We start from the raw sequence: 19,359 nt of genomic DNA, 5'->3' as shown, positions 1-19,359 counted from the left end.
ATAGATAATAGATATATGATAAATACATAGATGATAGATAATAGAGAGATGATAGATAGATGATAGATTATAGATAGATATATGGATAGATAGATGATAGATGATAAATAGATAGATGATAGATAATTGATAGATAGAGAATAGATAGATGATATAGATAGATAATAGATAGATAATAGATACATAAATAATATGATAGATATTAGATAGATAATAGATAGATAGATAATAGATGGATGATAGATAATAGATAGATAATAGGTAAATGGATAGATAATAGATAGTTAAATAGATGATAGAGATATAGATAATAGATAGATAGATGATATATAGATAATAGATCGACGGTAGATAATAGATAGATAATAGATAGATAATAGATGATAGATAGATGATAGATAATATATACAGTATACAAATAAACCATTAACATATTTTATTGGCTGTATAAAGACTGTTACGTTCTTTATATTGTTAAATTACCTGAATTATTTTATAACTTCCATAATCCCAACTGATAGCACATAGGTATCTCTGTGTGACCTGAAGATGTATGAAGAGCTCTACCACATTATTGCTTTATACCGGCATCACAATGCTATTCATGTTTTTGGGCGATACACACAGATGCCATTCTGCCGCAGACTGGGATCCACTAGACACCAGACACCTTGAGAAAGGCCTATGATAGGCCGAAACGTTGGAAATATCTGATTTCATTAGGGGTCTATCAAAATTAAGAAAACTTTCTTTGCTTCATTGCATAATAAAAAAATCATTTTCATGATAATTTGTTTGGTGGAATATATATATATTTTTTGACTGTTTCACTATTTTACTCCTGAGCACCACAAGCAGTGAGCGCCCATTATTCACTTACTATTAATTTTATTATTACACAGAATTGTAAATATTTTACACCAACTCATCTTCAATCCACTCAGATTCCCACAATATGAGATACTAATAATTTATCTATATAATTTTCCTAGAGAAGAATGGATAGAGACAGAGACAAGATGGTGGAGAGGATATTACACCTCACCCTAGAGATCCTCTTCCGTCTTACTGGAGAGGTGAGAGATTCTGATGACGTCACATTACATCATTCTTATCTATGGAAATAACAGATGGACAGAACTGGAGAGGTGAGGACTCTGTAAATGTCTGGAGTGAGATTTATTAATGTGTCTCTCCGTAACCAGGATTACACAGTAGTGAAGAAGACCTCTAGTGGGCGCTGTCAGGACCCTGTGTCTGAGGGATGGGGAAGACCCCTGAGCCCAATCACGGGGCCTCCACCTCACCCCCTGATACATGAGGACATCAATGACCAGAAGATCCTAGAACTCGCCTACAAGATGATTGAGCTGCTGACTGGAGAGGTGACACTGCTGGGAATGCTGGGACATTATACAGTAACGCTATGAAGGGATCGGGGGATGACGGTATCATTGTATGTGTCAGGTTCCTATAAGGTGTCAGGATGCCGCTGTCTATTTCTGCATGGAGGAGTGGGAGTATTTAGAAGGACACAAAGATCTGTACAAGGACGTCATGATGGAGGTTCCCCAGCCCCTCACATCTCCAGGTAATAGACAGGACTAAATACACACGGCCTATAATTATCTGTATGTAAAGAATGAATTCAGTCCCTGTATGTGTTTCCTCCAGATCTATCCAGTAAGAGGACAACACCAGAGAGATGTCCCCGTCCTCTTCTTCCACAGGACTGTAAACAAGAAGATCCCAATGTTCCTCAGGATCATCAGGTAGATGGAGAGAAGGTGTCATGAGATCTCCCCTATGATGTGTAGACGGCTGTGAAGGTCTTGTGCTCAGTCTTGTTTTATCCACCAGTATTATATGTTTTATACTTGTGTAATGAGAACGGTGGAGATGGCAGGATTAGAGCTGATCATAGATGTGACTTCTCATCTGTTTGTGACTTTTATAATATTTGTTTCAGGGTGAAGATCTGACCCATATTAATACTACAGAGACATATGTAAGGGGTGATGAGCGGTGTAAAGAGGAGATTCCTACATATGACCACCCAGGTGAGTAGTAACCACTAAAGGCAGAGAAGTCAAAGATTCTTCTCAGTCACTGGCTGTGGCTGCTTTATCGGTGGTGTAGTCCGGTTGTGTCACAATTGTGTGATCACAATTTTACCTCTAGACCACAACATTTTCCTCCATCCAAAAATGTTCACATTACTTTGTGTAATTGTGAAAGCCCTTTTCTGTAGAATTTACAACCTGGAGGATCCACCTACCCCCTGGGATTAGGAGACGCTGACCCTTACCTGTCCAGATTTGTAAAATACAAAACCAAATGGCAGCGTACGTAGAATGTGCTGACAAGTTAGAAAATCAGTTGAAGAGAAAGTGGAGGGTAATGATGCTGTTGGCTTCCTAGATCCCTGATATCTTATTGGATGAATCTACCTTCTCTCCCTTCTGTGCTGCTGAATGTCCTCATATGGTCCCTACAAGACCAGGTCCAGCCTTTCTGGCCAAACTTCACTTTTATGATCGACAACATTAATTGTGCAGTGAGGCCAAGTGTGAATTTCTGTACAATAACAACAGAGTTTCCCTTTATCCTGACTTTTCAATTTCTTTTTAAACCAACTAACTTCAAACAGGATTGTGATAAACTATACAGAAAACATTACACCTGTGCCATGATATATCTCTAAGCTGTGCGTGGCTGATGGCTGTAATATACATTTATTCACGCCTGCAGGAGATGTGTTGGTTCCGGCCCTGGTTTCATGGATTCACTCAACGTCATAAATTACATTATTTTTCAATCCTAAGGAATTCAGATTACTGCACAATCTCTCCTGAAATGGGGGCGCTAATACTTTCTCTACTCTTGTGCTCAGGAGTCATAGTAGCTCCAATGGTCCACCATAAATGAGTGTGACTCTGGTTTAGATTTGAAGTTCTCTTCCCTGATACATATATTGTTGTTGAGGATGTAACATATCTTTTATTCTGTATTTTTTAACAGGTTCATTTTGTATGATAGCTTTATTGTGGTGGGATCGGCCTGACTCAGTTATGTGACTCTGTAACTCTCTAGTCTTTAAAAGAAGGTCTCCATTACCTCTTCCCAATGCCCGAGGTCTAAATTTAAGACACCTCAGCTCTGCACTATTATACAAAGTTCTCTTTCAATGTCTACTATTTCTTCTTGAAACTCATCTCACAGAAAATATTGGCCCTTATCATTGTTTAGACCTCAGAGAGGTTTCACCACTAGTTACTCACTACTTACTGATGGAGACTGTTGAGTTTGATAATTTCAGTAGATGTGTTATTGTCTATAGTCACAGTTTTTGACTACAGTAGTTAGTGCCCAAAATACTCTGATTTAACCCCTTCCTGCAGCCAGTTTTGTGTTCCTATCAGGCACCATTTTCTTAATCTGATGTGTGTCACTTTATATGGTGATAACTTTGGAATTCTTCACAAAGGATAATAGGAAACAAATGGACTTTACAAATTATTTTCCAACTTCTCTTGAATCCAACAATACCCTATATACGGTTGTACCCTACTATCTGGGCACATGGCAGGTTAAGAAGGGAAGGAGCGACATTTAGCTATTTGAATGCAGATCTTGCTAGAATAGTTTGCAGACACAATGTGTTGGGGACACTGTTCATGGTCACCTGGCAGCTCAAAAGATGGCTACCACAAACAGGCTTGGCACTATCTACTCCATTTTCCAGATACCAGGGTTTGCCTTGCTCATCACCCTTTAATCCCAAGAAGAATAGTCAGGTAACCGGGTCAAAACAAGGGGGACAGAGAAAATACAAGATCAGAAGACACAAGAGTAGTCAGTAAACGGGCCGAGGTCACAACAAGAAACAAATCCACAAGCCGGGAGCTGAGCACAGAGGACTGAACCAGAGGAGAACAAGGCTGTATCTGGCAGCTTCCGGCAATATGCTTCCAGCTTTAGTAGGGTGTGGTGCTTTCCAATTGGAATAAGCAGATTACTCCAGCTGGACAGCACACACACCCATACTGCCAGACTGGATGGTACTACAGGTCCCAGGCTACCTAATCTTAGTGGCTGGACACAGCCTGTGCCGTCCAGAGCTTCTGGTTCCGACATCTCCTCCATCACCAGTGCCACCTGCAGAATGATAAAGGTGGCGCCTGGTGACAGATGGAGACGTTGGGGCAGCAGATCCCAAAGGAGATGGGACACACTATTTACAGAAACCTTAAAGAAGTTGTCCAGTACTTTTTATAATTGCCCCAATGTCCCCCAATGTATTTACCCTGTGCCCATAAGTCTTTTTGTAATTACCTTCTGCTGTCCTTCTTGCCTGTAAGTGACGCTATCACTGGCCGCCTACAGACATCACGTGAGGCGTGACATCAGTGACATGGTCCCCGCGGTGAATGCTAGGCTGTGGACGGGGTTACCCCATGCCTCACACCCGGCATCCACCACGCACTTTCCCTCTCCTCATTCATTGTGAAAGCGCGCGGTGGATTCTGGGTGTGACGCGCGGGGTAACTCTGCCCACAGCCCAGCATCCACCGTGGGGACCACGTCACTGATGCCACGCCTCACTTAACGTGATATCAGTGGAAGAAAGAGCCGGCTGCAGCCGGGGGTCATGTAATGCTTGTAGGCGGCCAGCGATATTGCCGCTCACAGGCAAGAAGGACAGCAGAAGGTAATTACAAAAAGATTTATGGGCACAGGTTAAATACATTGGCGAAATTGAAAAAAAGTACTGGACTACTTCTTTAATATAACAAAATGGCAGAAAACCAGAGTAGTAGAAATCACCATAAAGTGACTCCATTTTGCAAATTATAACCCGCAGTGAATTAATCTATAGGAGTAGTGAGTATTTTGACTCCACAGGCACTTTCCGGAAATTAGCACACAATGAATGGTGGAGAGTGAAAATTGCCCATTGGCCATTTTATTGCCCAACACATAGTGCCCAGATTGTGCTCCAGGAGACACACACCGTAAATTAATGTCGGTTCTTCTCACTATAGTAATGCCAAATACATGGAGGCTAAATGTGGTTTGGGCGCACTGCAAGGCTCAGAAGTGAGGGGGAGATCTGACTTTGGGAAAGCGGATTTTTCTGCAATGGTTTATGGATGAGAAGAAGTTTTTATTGGTATCATTTTTGCCTACATAACATTGTTTGATGGCTTCTTATTCCATATTTTGGAGGCAGAATGAGCAAACAGTTGAACACCACGCTCCACTGGTTCATCCTATGAGGTTTTCTATTAGACTGTGAATTGTCATTCTGTCAATAACTTGTCATTTCTACAGATGTTTTAAGTAGAAATGTTCAAAAATATAAATTTCAAGGATATTTTATTCAAAATTAATAATTGTTTTTTTCTTGGCAGATGACTGTACCAGGAGATCAGAGGGACAGCCGACATCTTCAATTTTTAAATTGGATGATCTTGAAATCCCACAGGATACAATTGAAGTGAATGCCATTACTCCAGATATACCATCTTCCCTTCACAGCAAAGATCTGTCATCTGATCCTATGAAACAGCTCCAGTCTTCTGATTCATTACCGACTACTAAGGAAAATCAAAATAAAAAAATAAGCATTACAAAACAAACTGCTCGTAAAGGAAAGAAGTCATTTTCACGTTCAGAAAATGGAAATAGTTGTACCCTCGAAAAGTCTATTCTTAAACATCAAAAAATACACACAGCGGACAATAGATTTTTTTGTTCAAAATGTGGGAAATGTTTTAACCACAAATCAGATTTTGTCAAGCACCAGAGACTTCACATAGGGGAGAAGCCTTTTTCATGTTCAGAATGTGGGAAATGTTTTAACCGGAAAGCGCATCTTTATAACCACCAGAGAACCCACACAGGGGAGAAGCCCTTTTCCTGTTCAGAATGTGAGAAATGTTTTAACCATAAATCAGCTTTGGTTAATCACAAGAGAATTCACACAGGGGAGAAGCCTTTTACCTGTTCAGAATGTGAAAAATTTTTCAACCACAAAGCACATCTTAATATCCACCAGAGAACCCACACAGGAGAGAAGCCTTTTTCATGTTCAGAATGCGGGAAATGTTTTGTACAGCATTCAAGTCTTATCAAACATGAGAGAACTCACACAGGGGAGAAGCATTTTTCATGTTCAGAATGTGGGAAATGTTTTTACGATAAATCTGCTTTGGTTACGCACCAGATAATTCACACAGTGGAGAAGCCTTTTTCATGTTCCGAATGTGGGAAATCTTTTAACACTAAATCTGCTTTGGTTAAGCACCAGAGAATTCACACAGGGGAGAAGCCTTTTTCATGTTCAGAATGTGGCAAATGTTTTAACCGTAAATCATTTTTGGTTAACCACCAGAGAATTCACACAGGGGAGAAGCCTTTTTCATGTTCAGAATGTGCGAAATGTTTTCGTGACAAATCAGCTTTGGTTAAGCACCACAGAACTCACACAGGGGAGAAGCCTTTTTCATGTTCAGAATGTGGGAAATGTTTTAATGATAAATCAGCTTTGGTTACGCATCAGAGAACTCACACAGGGGAGAAACCTTTTTCATGTTCAGAATGTGGAAAATGTTTTCGTGATAAATCAGCTTTGGTTAAGCACCAGAGAACTCACACAGGGGAGAAGCCTTTTTCATGTTCAGCATGTGGGAAATGTTTTAATGATAAATCAACTTTGGTTACGCATCAGAGAACTCACACAGGGGAGAAGCCTTTTTCATGTTCAGAATGTGGGAAATGTTTTAATGATAAATCAGCTTTGATTACGCATCAGAGAACTCACACAGGGGAGAAGCCTTTTTCATGTTCAGAATGTGGGAAATGTTTTAATGATAAATCAGCTTTGGTTAAGCACCAGAGAACTCACACAGGGGAGAAGCCTTTTTCATGTTCAGAATGTGGGAAATGTTTTAACCATAAATCAGCTTTGGTTAAGCACCAGAGAACCCACATAGTGGAGAAGCCTTTTTCCTAATCTTTTTTTTTAATCCAATATATTTTTGAGATTTTTTTTCATAATCTTTTTTTTTTACAAAACAAGAAACCAGTACATATAATAATAAGATAACATACCATAGGGATGACATACATGCATCTCTCCTATATATGCTTTCAGCTTGCCCATTACCATCTGATAACTTGCAGTTACTATATCTTACACTTAACATTCCACATTCTTGAAATCTTTTATATAACTATAATATTGTAATAAACATTATAATCCTATACACATATAGGTGTGCTATATTACCCATACCACATGTTAAGGAATTCCAATACACATTACAATGAAACATTAGACCTCGCCAATACCCCCCTCCCCCATAAGTCATGGTCTCTCCAACAATAACCCCCTTGATGTCATTCCAGGTGTATCCGACCATAAACATTAAATCTTGTTTTTTATATACCCCTTTTTCTAATCTGATAATATGATTTATCCTATTTTTTAGTTCACTAATTTCTGGAGGTGAGGGGTTAATCCATTTGGATGCAATATGTTTCCTAGCTTGAAATAAAATACGTGAAATCCCTATTGAAATTGGGTCAAATTCCATATCATCCTTTAATACAGGGGTCCTCAAACTACGGCCCGCGGGCCACATGCGGCCCGCCGAGGAGGTTTATCCGGCCTGCCGGGTGTTTTTGCCGCCGCTGCCTGTCCTGCTTAGCAGACGACAGTTCAATGCCGGCGGGCCCTGTAATCGTAGGCGGAACGACGATGCCGCGAGTAAAGGCGATGCGCTGCCACTCCGGAAGACTTGCTGCCCTCCGTATACAGCACAGACGACGTGATGACGTCACGCGCCTGTGCCAGAAGTAGACAGAATCGAGCAGGCGCCTATTCAGAGCAGTGGGATACATAGGTGAGTACTGGTATTTTTTTTTATTTTTAACACTGGATCCGGTCTGACATGCTTATTGGGGACATTTACCTGCCTATTGGGGACATGTACCTGCCTATTAGGGACCTATGCTGCCTATTGGGGACCTATGCTGCCTATTGGGGATATTTACCTGCCTATTGGGGACCTATGCTGCCTGTTGGATATATTTACCTGCCTATTGGGGACCTATGCTGCCAATTTGGGATATTTACCTGCCTATTGGGGACCTATCCTGCCTATTGGGAACATTTACCTGCCTATTAGGGACCTATGTTGCCTATTGGGGACATTTACCTGCCTATTGGGGACACTTACCTGCCTATTGGTGACACTTACCTGCCTATTGGGGACCTATGCTGCCTATTAGGGACATTTACCTGCCAATTGGGGACCTATCCTGCCTATTGGGGATATTTACCTGCCTATTGGGGACCTATGCTGCCTATGGGGACACTTACCTGCCTATTGGTGACACTTACCTGCCTATTGGGGACCTATGCTGCCTATTAGGGACATTTACCTGCCTATTGGGGACATTTACCTGCCTATTGCGGCCCTATGCTGCCTATTGGGGACATTTACCTGCCTATTGGGGACATTTACCTGCCTATTGGAGACACTTACCTGCCTATTGGGAACATTTACCTGCCTATTGGGGACATATAACCTGCCTATTGGGGACATATAACCTGCCTATTGGGGACATTTACCTGCCTATTAGGAACCTATGCTGTCTATTGGGGACATTTACCTGCCTATTGGGGACATTTACCTGCCTATTGGGGAAATTTACCTGCCTGTTGGGGACCTATGCTGCCTATTTGGGATATTTACCTGCCTATTGGGGACCTATGTTGCCTATTGGGGACATTTACCTGCCCATTGGGGACCTATGCTGCCTATTGGGGACATTTAGCTGCCTATTGAGGACCTATGCTGCCTATTGGGGATATTTACCTGCCTATTGGGGACCTATGCTGCCTATTGGGGATATTTACCTGCCTATTGGGGACCTATGCTGCCTATTGGGGACATTCACCTGCCTATTGGGGACCTATGCTGCCTATGGGAACATTTACCTGCCTATTGGGGACATTTACCTGCCTATTGGGGACCTATGCTGCCTATTGGGGACATTTACCTGCCTATTGGGGGCTTTTACCTGCCTATTGGGGACCTATGCTGCCTATAGGGGACATTTACCTGCCTATTGGGGACCTATGCTGCCTACCTGCCTATTAGGAACCTATGCTGCCTATTGGGGAGATTTACCTGCCTATTGGGGAGATTTACTTGACTATTGGGGACATTTACCTGCCTATTGGGAACATTTACCTGCCCATTGGGGACATTTACTTGCCTATTGGGGACCTATGCTGCCTATTGGGAACATTTACTTGCCTATTAGGAACCTATGCTGCCTATTGGGGACATTTACTTGCCTATTGGGGACCTATGCTGCCTATTGGGAACATTTACCTACGTATTAGGAACCTATGCTGCCTATTGGGGACATTTACTTGCCTATTGGGGACATTTACCTGCCTATTGGGGACCTTTACCTGCCTATTAGGAACCTATGCTGCCTATTGGGGACATTTACTTGCCTATTGGGGACTCTCACACCACACCAGTCTGAGCCTGAGGTAAAAGCGGAGTTCCACCAATATGGGCACTGGTGAGGCTGAAATTATATAGACTGGCAAGGCTTCATTGATGGGCAGTGCAGTCTGTATGTCTCTATGTGGGCAATTTTATTTTTGGTATTATTGTCTACCTGCAATTGGGGACATTTACCTGTCTATGGGGGACCTATGCTGCCTATTGGGAACATTTACCTGCCTATTGGGGACCTATGCTGCCTATTGGGGACATTTACTTGCCTATTGGGGACATTTACCTGCCTATTGGGGACACTTACCTGCCTATTGGGGACATATAACCTGCCTACTGGGGACCTATGCTGCCTATTGGGGACCTACAGTGGTGGCCAAAAGTATTGGCACCCCTGCAATTCTGTCTGATAATACTCAGTTTCTTCCTGAAAATGATTGCAATCACAAATTCTTTGGTATTATTATCTTCATTTAATTTGTCTTCAATGAAAAAAACACAAAAAGAATTGTCCTAAAGCCAAATTGGATACAATTCCACACCAAACCTAAAGAAGGGGGTGGACAAAAGTATTGGTACCCTTTGAAAAATCATGTGATGCTTCTCTAATTCGTGTAATTAACAGCACCTGTAACTTACCTGTGGCACCTGACAGGTGTTGGCAATAACTAAATCACACTTGCAGCCAGTTAACAAGGATTAAAGTTGACTCAACCTCTGTCCTGTGTCCTTGTGTGTACCACATTGAGCATGGAGAAAAGAAAGAAGACCGAAGAACTGTCTGAGGACTTGAGAAACCAAATTGTGAGGAAGCATGAGCAATCTCAAGGCTACAAGTCCATCTCCAAAGACCTGAATGTTCCTGTGTCTTCCGTGCGCAGTGTCATCAAGAAGTTTAAAGCCCATGGCACTGTGGTTAACCTCCCTAGATGTGGACGGAAAATAAAAATTGACGAGAGATTTCAACGCAAGATTGTGCGGATGGTGGATAAAGAACCTCGACTAACATCCAAACAAGTTCAAGCTGCCCTGCAGTCTGAGGGCACAACAGTGTCAACCCGTACTATCCATCGGCGTCTGAATGAAAAGGGACTGTATGGTAGGATACCCAGGAAAACCCCACTTCTTACCCCGAGACATAAAAAAGCCAGGCTGGAGTTTGCCAAAACTTACCTGAGAAAGCCTAAAACGTTTTGGAAGAATGTTCTCTGGTCAGATGAGGCAAAAGTAGAGCTTTTTGGGAAAAAGCATCAACATAGAGTGTACAGGAAAAAAAAGAGGCATTCAAAGAAAAGAACACGGTCCCTATAGTCAAACATGGCGGAGGTTCCCTGATGTTTTGGGGTTGCTTTGCTGCCTCTGGCACTGGACTGCTTGACCGTGTGCATGGCATTATGAAGTCTGAAGACTACCAACAAATTTTGCAGCATAATGTAGGGCCCAGTGTGAGAAAGATGGGTCTCCCTCAGAGATCAAGGGTCTTCCAGCATGACAATGACCCAAAACACACTTCCAAAAGCACTATAAAATGGTTTGAGAGAAAGCACTGGAGACTTCTAAGGTGGCCAGCAATGAGTCCAGACCTGAATCCCATAGAACACCTGTGGAGAGATCTCAAAATGGCAGTTTGGAGAAGGCACCCTTCAAATATCAGGGACCTGGAGCAGTTTGCCAAAGAAGAATGGTCTACAATTCCAGCAGAGCATTGTAAGAAATTCATTGATGGTTACCGAAAGGGGTTGTTCGCAGTTATTTTGGCTAAAGGTTGTGCAACCAAGTATTAGGCTGAGGGTGCCAATACTTTTGTCCGGCCCTTTTTTGGAGTTTTGTGTGAAATGATCAATGATTTGATTTTTGCTTCCTTCTCTTTTGTGTTTTTTCCTTGCAAGCAAATTAAATGAAGAGAATAATACCAAAGAATTTGTGATTGCAATCATTTTCAGGAACAAACTGAGTATTATCTGACAGAATTGCAGGGGTGCCAATACTTTTGGCCACCAATGTATGCTGCCTATTGGGGACGTTTACCTGCCTATTGGGGACATTTACCTGCCTATTGGGGACCTATGCTGCCTATTAGAGTGACCTTTACTTGCCTATTAGGAACCTATGCTGCCTATTGGGGATATTTACCTGCCTATTGGGGACTCTCGCACCACACCAGTCTGAGCCTGAGGTAAAAGCGGAGTTCCACCAATATGGGCACTGGTGAGGCTGAAATTATATAGACTGGCAAGGCTTCATTGATGGGCACTGATCAGACTGCATTATTGGGCAGTGCAGTCTGTATGTCTCTATGTGGGCAATTTTATTGCTGGTATAATGTTTTTGTAGCACTGTATATATAATTGGTATTTTACTAAAAGCAATTTGGAATCCCTAGGAAATAATGATATCAAGAAAAAGAAAAATTGACGCGGAGTGTAGGATATTCAAAGAACAGTGGACTTATGATTACTTTTTCATGCAGTACAAGGAAAGAGCTGAGTGTTTGATATGTCAGAATATAGTGTCTGGGTTCTAAGGATACAATTTGCTTCGACACTATCAAACTCAATATAAAGATAAATATGATTGTTTGGTCGGAGAAAGGAGAAAGGATAAAATATTGAAACTGAAAAATACATTGACAACTCGGCAAAATACTTCTGTGAAGCAGAAGCAGCTAAATATTTCATCACTGCGAGTAAGTTTTCAAGTTGCCAAGCTAATAGCGGGCACTGGCCGACCATTCCTGGGGGGAGAATTTGTTACAGAATGCCTTCTTTCTGTTGCCAAAGAGATGTGTCCAGAGAAGGCTGAATTATTTAGTACAGTCAGTCTTTCAGGACCTACCATTACACGAAGGATTGAAGAAATGGGAGACAATTTGCTTCAGCATTTGCAAAACTCTGCAAAAACACTTTCCTATTTTTCCTTGGCACTCAACGAAAGTAATGATATTCGTGATTCTGCACAACTTCTAATTTTTATTCGTGGGACGAATGACTGTTTCGAAGTCACAGAAGAGCTTGCTGCACTGCAAGGCATGAAAGGAAGAACTACAGGAGAGGAGATCTATGAAAAGGTTTGCCAAACTGTGAATGGTTTGGAGCTGGACTGGGCTAAACAAGCCAGTGTGACTACTGATGGTGCTCCTAGCATGGTGGGGTCTAAGGAAGGAGTAATTGCTCGCATTAACCAAGAGATGGACAAACATGACCATTCTCATCCAATACTGCCTCATCCACCAACAGGCGCTGTGTAGTAAATCACTGGAGTGGGACTCTGTTAGGAAAATTGTGGTATCTTGTGTTAATTTCATTAGAGCTAATGCATTAAACCACTGACAATTTCAGGAATTTCTGTCTGGGCTAAATGTTGCCTATGAAGATGTTCTGCACCACACAGAAGTGCGTTGGCTGAGTCGAGGGAGAGTTTTGAGACATTTCTATGACTTACTTCCACAGATTACAGCTTCTCTGCTTTCAAAAACAAAGAAGTACCGGAGCTCAATGATGCGGAATGGAAATGGCACCTTGCCTTTCTGACCGATGTAACAGAGTTACTTAACAGTTTCAATGTACAACTTCAAGAAAAGGGGCAGCTCCTCTGTGATATGCAATCACATGTGAAAGCATTTGAAGTAAAATTAGGCCTCCTCATCAAAGAAGTGAAGGAGGAAAATCTCTGCCATCTCCCCACAACTCAAAATCTGTTAGTGGAAAAACCATTGGTTGCATTCCCAAACAAAACATGTGTGGATTCACTGGAAAAGTTCCAAAAGGAGTTCCAATGTAGATTTAAAGATTCATCTCCATGAACAGGACATGCAGCTTTTCCGTAACCCATTTTTTTATTGACATTGAAAATGTGGATACAATTTACCAAATGGAACTGGCTGAACTGCAGAATTGTGACTCTCTGAAAGATGCATTCAAGTCAAGCAGCCTTCCTAATTTCTATGCATCTCTCCCCTCTGAGACATATCCTAATCTCAGGAACCTTGCACTCAAAATGGCAACCATCTTTGGCAGCACTTATGTCTGTGAACAGACTTTTTCCAGAATGAAACATGTGAAATCTCCAACCAGATCCAGACTAACTGATGCACACTTGCATCACTTGTTACGACTAGCAGTGACAAATATGGAACCGGACATTGACCATCTCATTAGCCAAAAGCTGGCCCATAGTTCCCATTGACATACCGGTAAGTTTGTTGATTTAACTTTACTTGCTCTTCATTTTAAATATTGTATTTATTCCCGTTTTGTTTTTTTTTACTTTAAAATAAGATATGTGCAGTGTGCATAGGAATTTGTTCATAGTTTTTTTTTAAACTATATTCCGGCCCTCCAATGGTCCAAGGGACAGTGAACTGGCCCCCTGTTTAAAAAGTTTGAGAACCCCTGCTCTAATATACCTAATAGGCATTTTTTGGGGTCTGGTTGAATATCTATTTTATATACCCTCTTTATAATAGACAGAACTCCTTTCCAGTATTTTCCTAACTCCCGGCATTCCCATAGCGGATGTAATAGGCCCGCAGCATCCATGTTACATCCTGGACATTCAGCAGCAGTCCGGTATCCTATGTTGCATAGGAATCTAGGCGTCTTATATTTCCTATGTATTAATATGATCTGGGAAAATCTCTGTGTCTCATATAAAGATAATTGGGGAACCAGTTCTAATACCGCTCTCCATTGATCCTCAGAAATTGGACCTATATCTCCATCCATTTTTGTCTAGCTGGAGAAGGAAATATTGTTAAATAAGAATTAAAAGGACTCAGTAAATATCAGAAATACGACCCTTAGTATTTCCCTTCTCTAATACCAACTTAACAAAAGTATTATTTTCTACCCAAAAGGGCGTCCATCTTGATTTGCATTTAAGAGTGTTCCATAAGGACCAATGAATATCCTACTTATTCATTGTGTTATTTCTCATGGCAGCCGCTAGTTCAAAAGTATTATTTGTGGTTACTCTGTCAATTACGGCTGATATCAAAGGCACATTAGTTTGAAACCAGAAGTTTACATACACTATATAAAAAGACACATCAGCATGTTTTTCTCAATATCTGAGATGAAATCAGAATAAACCTTTCCCGTGTTAGGTCAATTAGGATTACCATAATTTTTAATATTTTCCAAATGCCAGAATAATGAGAGAATGTTTTAAGGCATTTTTATTACTTACTCCAAAGTCAAAAGTTTACATACATTTCATTAGTATTTGGTACCATTGCCCTTAAACTGAATGACTTGGGTCAAACGTTTGGGATATCCTTCCACAAGCCTTTCAGAATAGTTGTTCGGAATTTGGGCCGATTCCTCCTGACAAAACTGGTGTAACTGATCCAGGATTGTAGGTCGCCTTGCTCGCATCTGCCTTTTCAATAGGACTGAGATCAGGGCTTTGTGATGGCCACTCCAAAACATTGACTTTGTTATCCTTAAGCCACTTTCTTACCATTTTGGCAGTATGCTTCAGGTCATTGTCTATTTGGAAGACCCATTTCCGCCCAAGCTTTAACTTCCTAGCTAATGTCTTGAGATGTTGCTTCAGTATTGCCACATAATCTTCTTTTCTCATGATGCCATCTATTTTGTGAAGTGCATCAGTCCCTCCTGCAGCAAAACAACTCAACAACAAGATGCTGTCACCCCCGTGTTTCACAGTTGGGATGGTGTTCTTAGGCTTCCAAGCTTCTCCCTTTTTCCTCAAAAGGTAACGATGGTCAGTATGCCCAAAAAGTTCAATTTTAGTTTCATCAGACCACAGAATATGTCTCCAAAAATTAAGCTCTTTGTTCCTGTGTGCATGTGCAAACATTAATCTGGCTTTTTTATGTTTTTTTTTTGAGTAATGGTTTCTTCCTTTTCTTGAGTAATGGCAGAGTAGCCTTTCGGCCCATGTTGATACAGTACTCGTTTCACTGTGGATATTTACACAATCTTATCAGCTTCCGCCATCATCTTCACAAGGTCTCTTGCTTTTGTCCTTGGGTTGATATGCACATGTCGGACCAATGCACGTTCATCTCTGGTACACAGAACCCATCTCCTTCCTGAGTGGTATGAAGGCTTGACATTCCATTTTTGTTTGTACTTGCGTATAATTGTTTGTACAGATGAACGAGGCAGCTTCAGGTATCATGAAATTGTACCCACAATTTGTAATCCACAATTCTCTTCCTGATATCTTGGCTGATTTCTTTAGACTTTTCCATGATGGTACACAAAGAAGCAGTGTGTTTCAGGTGTGCATTAAAATACATCCACAGGTGTGTTTCTAATTAACACAGATGCTGCCAAAAAGCTCAGAAAAAAAATCAGAAGCTTCAAAACACATGACATCATCATATGGGCAGTCCAAAATTATTTAAAGGTATAGTAATCGTAGTGTATGGAAACTTTTGCAGTAAGCAATAAAAATGCCTTAAAACATTCTCTCTCTCATTGTTCTGGCATTTGGCAAATTTAAACTAATTGACCTAAAACGGGAAATGTTTATTCTGATTTCATCTCAGATATTGAGAAAAACATGCAGATGTGTCTTTTTATATAGTGTATGTAAACTTCTGGTTTCAACTGTGTCTGTGTGTGTGTGTGTGTATATATATATATATATATATATATATATATATATACAGTACAGACCAAAAGTTTGGACACACTTTCTCATTTAAAGATTTTTCTTTATTTTCATGACTATGAAAATTGTACATTCACACTGAAGGCATCAAAACTATGAATTAACACATGTGGAATTATATACTTAACAAAAAAGTGTGAAACAACTGAAAATATGTCTTATATTCTAGGTTCTTCAAAGTAGCCACCTTTTGCTTTGAAAACTGCTTTGAATACTCTTGGCATTCTCTTGATGAGCTTGAAGAGGTAGTCACCGGAAATGGTTTTCACTTCACAGGTGTGCCTTGTCACGTTTAATAAGTGGGATTTCTTGCCTTATAAATGGGGTTGGGACCATCAGTTGTGTTCTGCAGAAGTCAGGTGGATACACAGCTGATAGTCCTACTGAATAGACTCTTAGCTGCTTTTTTCTTGCTATAATACAAATTCTAAGTAAAGAAAAATGAGTGGCCATCATTACTTTAAGAAATGAAGGTCAGTCAGTCCGAAAAATTGAGCAAACTTTGAAAGTGTCCCCAAGTGCAGTTGCAAAAACCAGCAAGCGCTACAAAGAAACTGGCTCACATGAGGACCGCTCCAGGAAAGGAAGACCAAGAGTCACCTCTGCTTCTGAGGATAAGTTTATCCGAGTCAACAGCCTCAGAAATCTCAGGTTAACAGCAGCTCAGATTAGAGACCAAGTCAATGCCACACAGAGTTCTAGCAGCAGACACATCTAGTCACCGGAAATGGTCTTCCAACAATCTTGAAGGAGTTCCCAGAGATGCTTAGCACTTGTTGGCCCTTTTGCCTTCACTCTGCGGTCCAGCTCACCCCAAACCATCTCGATTGGGTTCAGGTCTGGTGACTGTGGAGGCCAGGTCATCTGGCGTAGCACCCCATCACTCTCCTTCTTGGTTAAATAGCCCTTACACAGCCTGGAGGTGTGTTTGGGGTCATTGTCCTGTTGAAAAATAAATGATGGTCCAACTAAACACAAACCGGATGGAATAGCATGCCGCTGCAAGATGCTGTGGTAGCCATGCTGGTTCAGTATGCCTTAAATTTTGAATAAATACCCAACAGTGTCACCAGCAAAGCACCCCCACACCATCACACCTCGTCCTCCATGCTTCACGGTGGGGACCAGGCATGTAGAGTCCATCCGTTCACCTTTTCTGCGTCGCACAAAGACACGGTGGTTAGAACCAAAGATCTCAAATTTGGACTCATCAGACCAAAGCACAGATTTCCACTGGTCTAATGTCCATTCCTTGTGTTCTTTAGCCCAAACAAGTCTCTTCTGCTTGTTGCCTGTCCTTAGCAGTGGTTTCCTAGCAGCTATTTTACTATGAAGGCCTGCTGCACAAAGTCTGCTCTTAACAGTTGTTGAAGAGATGTGTCTGCTGCTAGAACTCTGGGTGCCATTGACCTGGTCTCTAATCTGAGCTGCTGTTAACCTGCGATTTCTGAGGCTGATGACTCGGATAAACTTATCCTCAGAAGCAGAGGTGACTCTTTGTTTTCCTTTTCTGGGGCGGTCCTCATGTGAGCCAGTTTCTTTGTAGCGCTTGATGGTTTTTGTAACTGCACTTGGGGACACTTTCAAAGTTTACCCAATTTTTCAGACTGACTGACCTTCATTTCTTAAAGTAATGATGGTCACTCGTTTTTCTTTACTTAGCTGCTTTTTTTTTGCCATAATACAAATTCTAACAGTCTATTCAGGAGGACTATCAGCTGTGTATCCACCAGACTTCTGCACAACACAAGTGATGGTCCCAACCCCATTTATAAGGCGAGAAATCCCACTTATTAAACGTGACAGGGCACACCTGTGAAGTGAAAACCATTTCCGGTGACTACCTCTTGAAGCTCATCAAGAGAATGCAAAGAGTGTGCAAAGCAGTCAACAAAGCAAAAGGTGGCTACTTTTGAAGAACCTAGAATATAAGACATATTTTCAGTTGTTTCACACTTTTTTGTTAAGTATATAATTCCACATGTGTTAATTCATAGTTTTGATGCCTTCAGTGTGAATGTACAATTTGGTCTGTACTGTGTGTGTATATATATATATATATGTATATATATATATATATATGTATATGTGTGTGTGTGTGTGTGTATATACAGTGTATATATAAGTAAATCGTCATCATTAGGATACCATATTTATAGCCTACAATATCCGGACTAGCAATCAACATACAGGCCAAAGGTTCAATGGCTATCGCGAGAAGGAGGGGAGACAGGGGGCATCCCTGCCGATTGCCCCTCCCCAACGCGATTGAAGCCGATAAGAGACCATTAGTTCTTATTTTAGCCTGAGGTCCAGAGTACAAAACCTGTATGTATGATAGGAATTTGGGACCCACCCCAAACCTTTTAAGAACCTCCCACAGGTATTTCCATTCTACGCCATCGAATGCTTTAGCCGCATCGAGAGAGAGAAAGAAAGAATAGCCTTATGTCCCATTATTACATCTGATCTTTGAAGAAAAAGCCTTCGTAAATTCATTGCTGTGGACCAGTTTGGAATAAAGCCTGATTGATCCTGATGAATAATCTCCGTAATAATGTGAAATAATCTATTTGCCAGGCCTTTGCAATATGTCTATCGATAGAAGAGAAATGGGACGATATGACTTGGGGTGTGTAATGTATAATGTTTAGATCTGTCTCTTTAAGAAAAGGAAGTCTTGTGACCGGAGAGTTAGAGACTGGAAGTGAGTTTTAGTTTCGGTTTCTAGTCTGCTGAGAAACATGTAATGCATTGTGCTGGAGGAAGAAGGAGAAGAATAAAATACAGATAAAATCTACTCTCTTGAATTTCTTGTACTGTGAGGACATTACAACTTATATAGCGCCATTAATTCCACAGCGCTTTACAGACATTATCGTCGCTGTCCCCATTGGGGCTCACAATCTACATTCCATATCAGTATGTCTTTGGAGTGTGGGAGGAAACCGGAGAACCCGGAGAAAACCCACGCAAACACGAGGGGAACATACAAACTCCTTGTAGATGTTGTCCTTGGTGGGATTTGAGCCCAGAGCCGCAGCGCTGCAGTGCTAACCACTGAGCCACCATGCTGCCCCCCATGTTATGCTTGATTTACTTTTATCAGTCACCATTTTTATCATATACATATATATTGTATATATTTCTTAAATATTTTAATACTGTA

General features: G+C 41.2%; 1 protein-coding gene and 1 long non-coding RNA gene across 2 annotated transcripts in view; both read left to right on the top strand.

Annotated features, from left to right (window-relative positions):
• The first annotated feature begins 1,212 nt into the window (after positions 1 to 1,212).
• LOC141207933 (uncharacterized) overlaps positions 1,213 to 19,359 on the top strand; it is a 133,848-nt gene continuing 115,701 nt past the window's right edge. Inside the window, exons 1-2 of the long non-coding RNA XR_012278209.1 lie at positions 1,213 to 1,385; positions 1,468 to 1,591. This is a non-coding gene — a long non-coding RNA (uncharacterized lncRNA). The remainder of the gene's footprint in view (positions 1,386 to 1,467; positions 1,592 to 19,359) is intronic.
• LOC141207925 (uncharacterized) lies at positions 1,671 to 7,296 on the top strand. The gene is made up of 2 exons (XM_073664494.1): positions 1,671 to 1,772; positions 5,415 to 7,296. The coding sequence occupies exon 2, from the start codon at positions 5,564 to 5,566 to the stop codon at positions 7,016 to 7,018; it is 1,455 nt and encodes a 484-aa protein (XP_073520595.1). The 5' UTR covers positions 1,671 to 1,772; positions 5,415 to 5,563; the 3' UTR covers positions 7,019 to 7,296.

The sequence above is a fragment of the Phyllobates terribilis genome, unplaced genomic scaffold (assembly GCF_046119375.1).
Source record: "Phyllobates terribilis strain yellow unplaced genomic scaffold, ASM4611937v1 Scaffold_167__1_contigs__length_4167997, whole genome shotgun sequence".
Taxonomy (NCBI): Eukaryota; Metazoa; Chordata; class Amphibia; order Anura; family Dendrobatidae; genus Phyllobates; species Phyllobates terribilis.
Note: the sequence above shows the minus strand (reverse complement) of the source record. Positions and strands in the feature narration are given on the sequence as shown.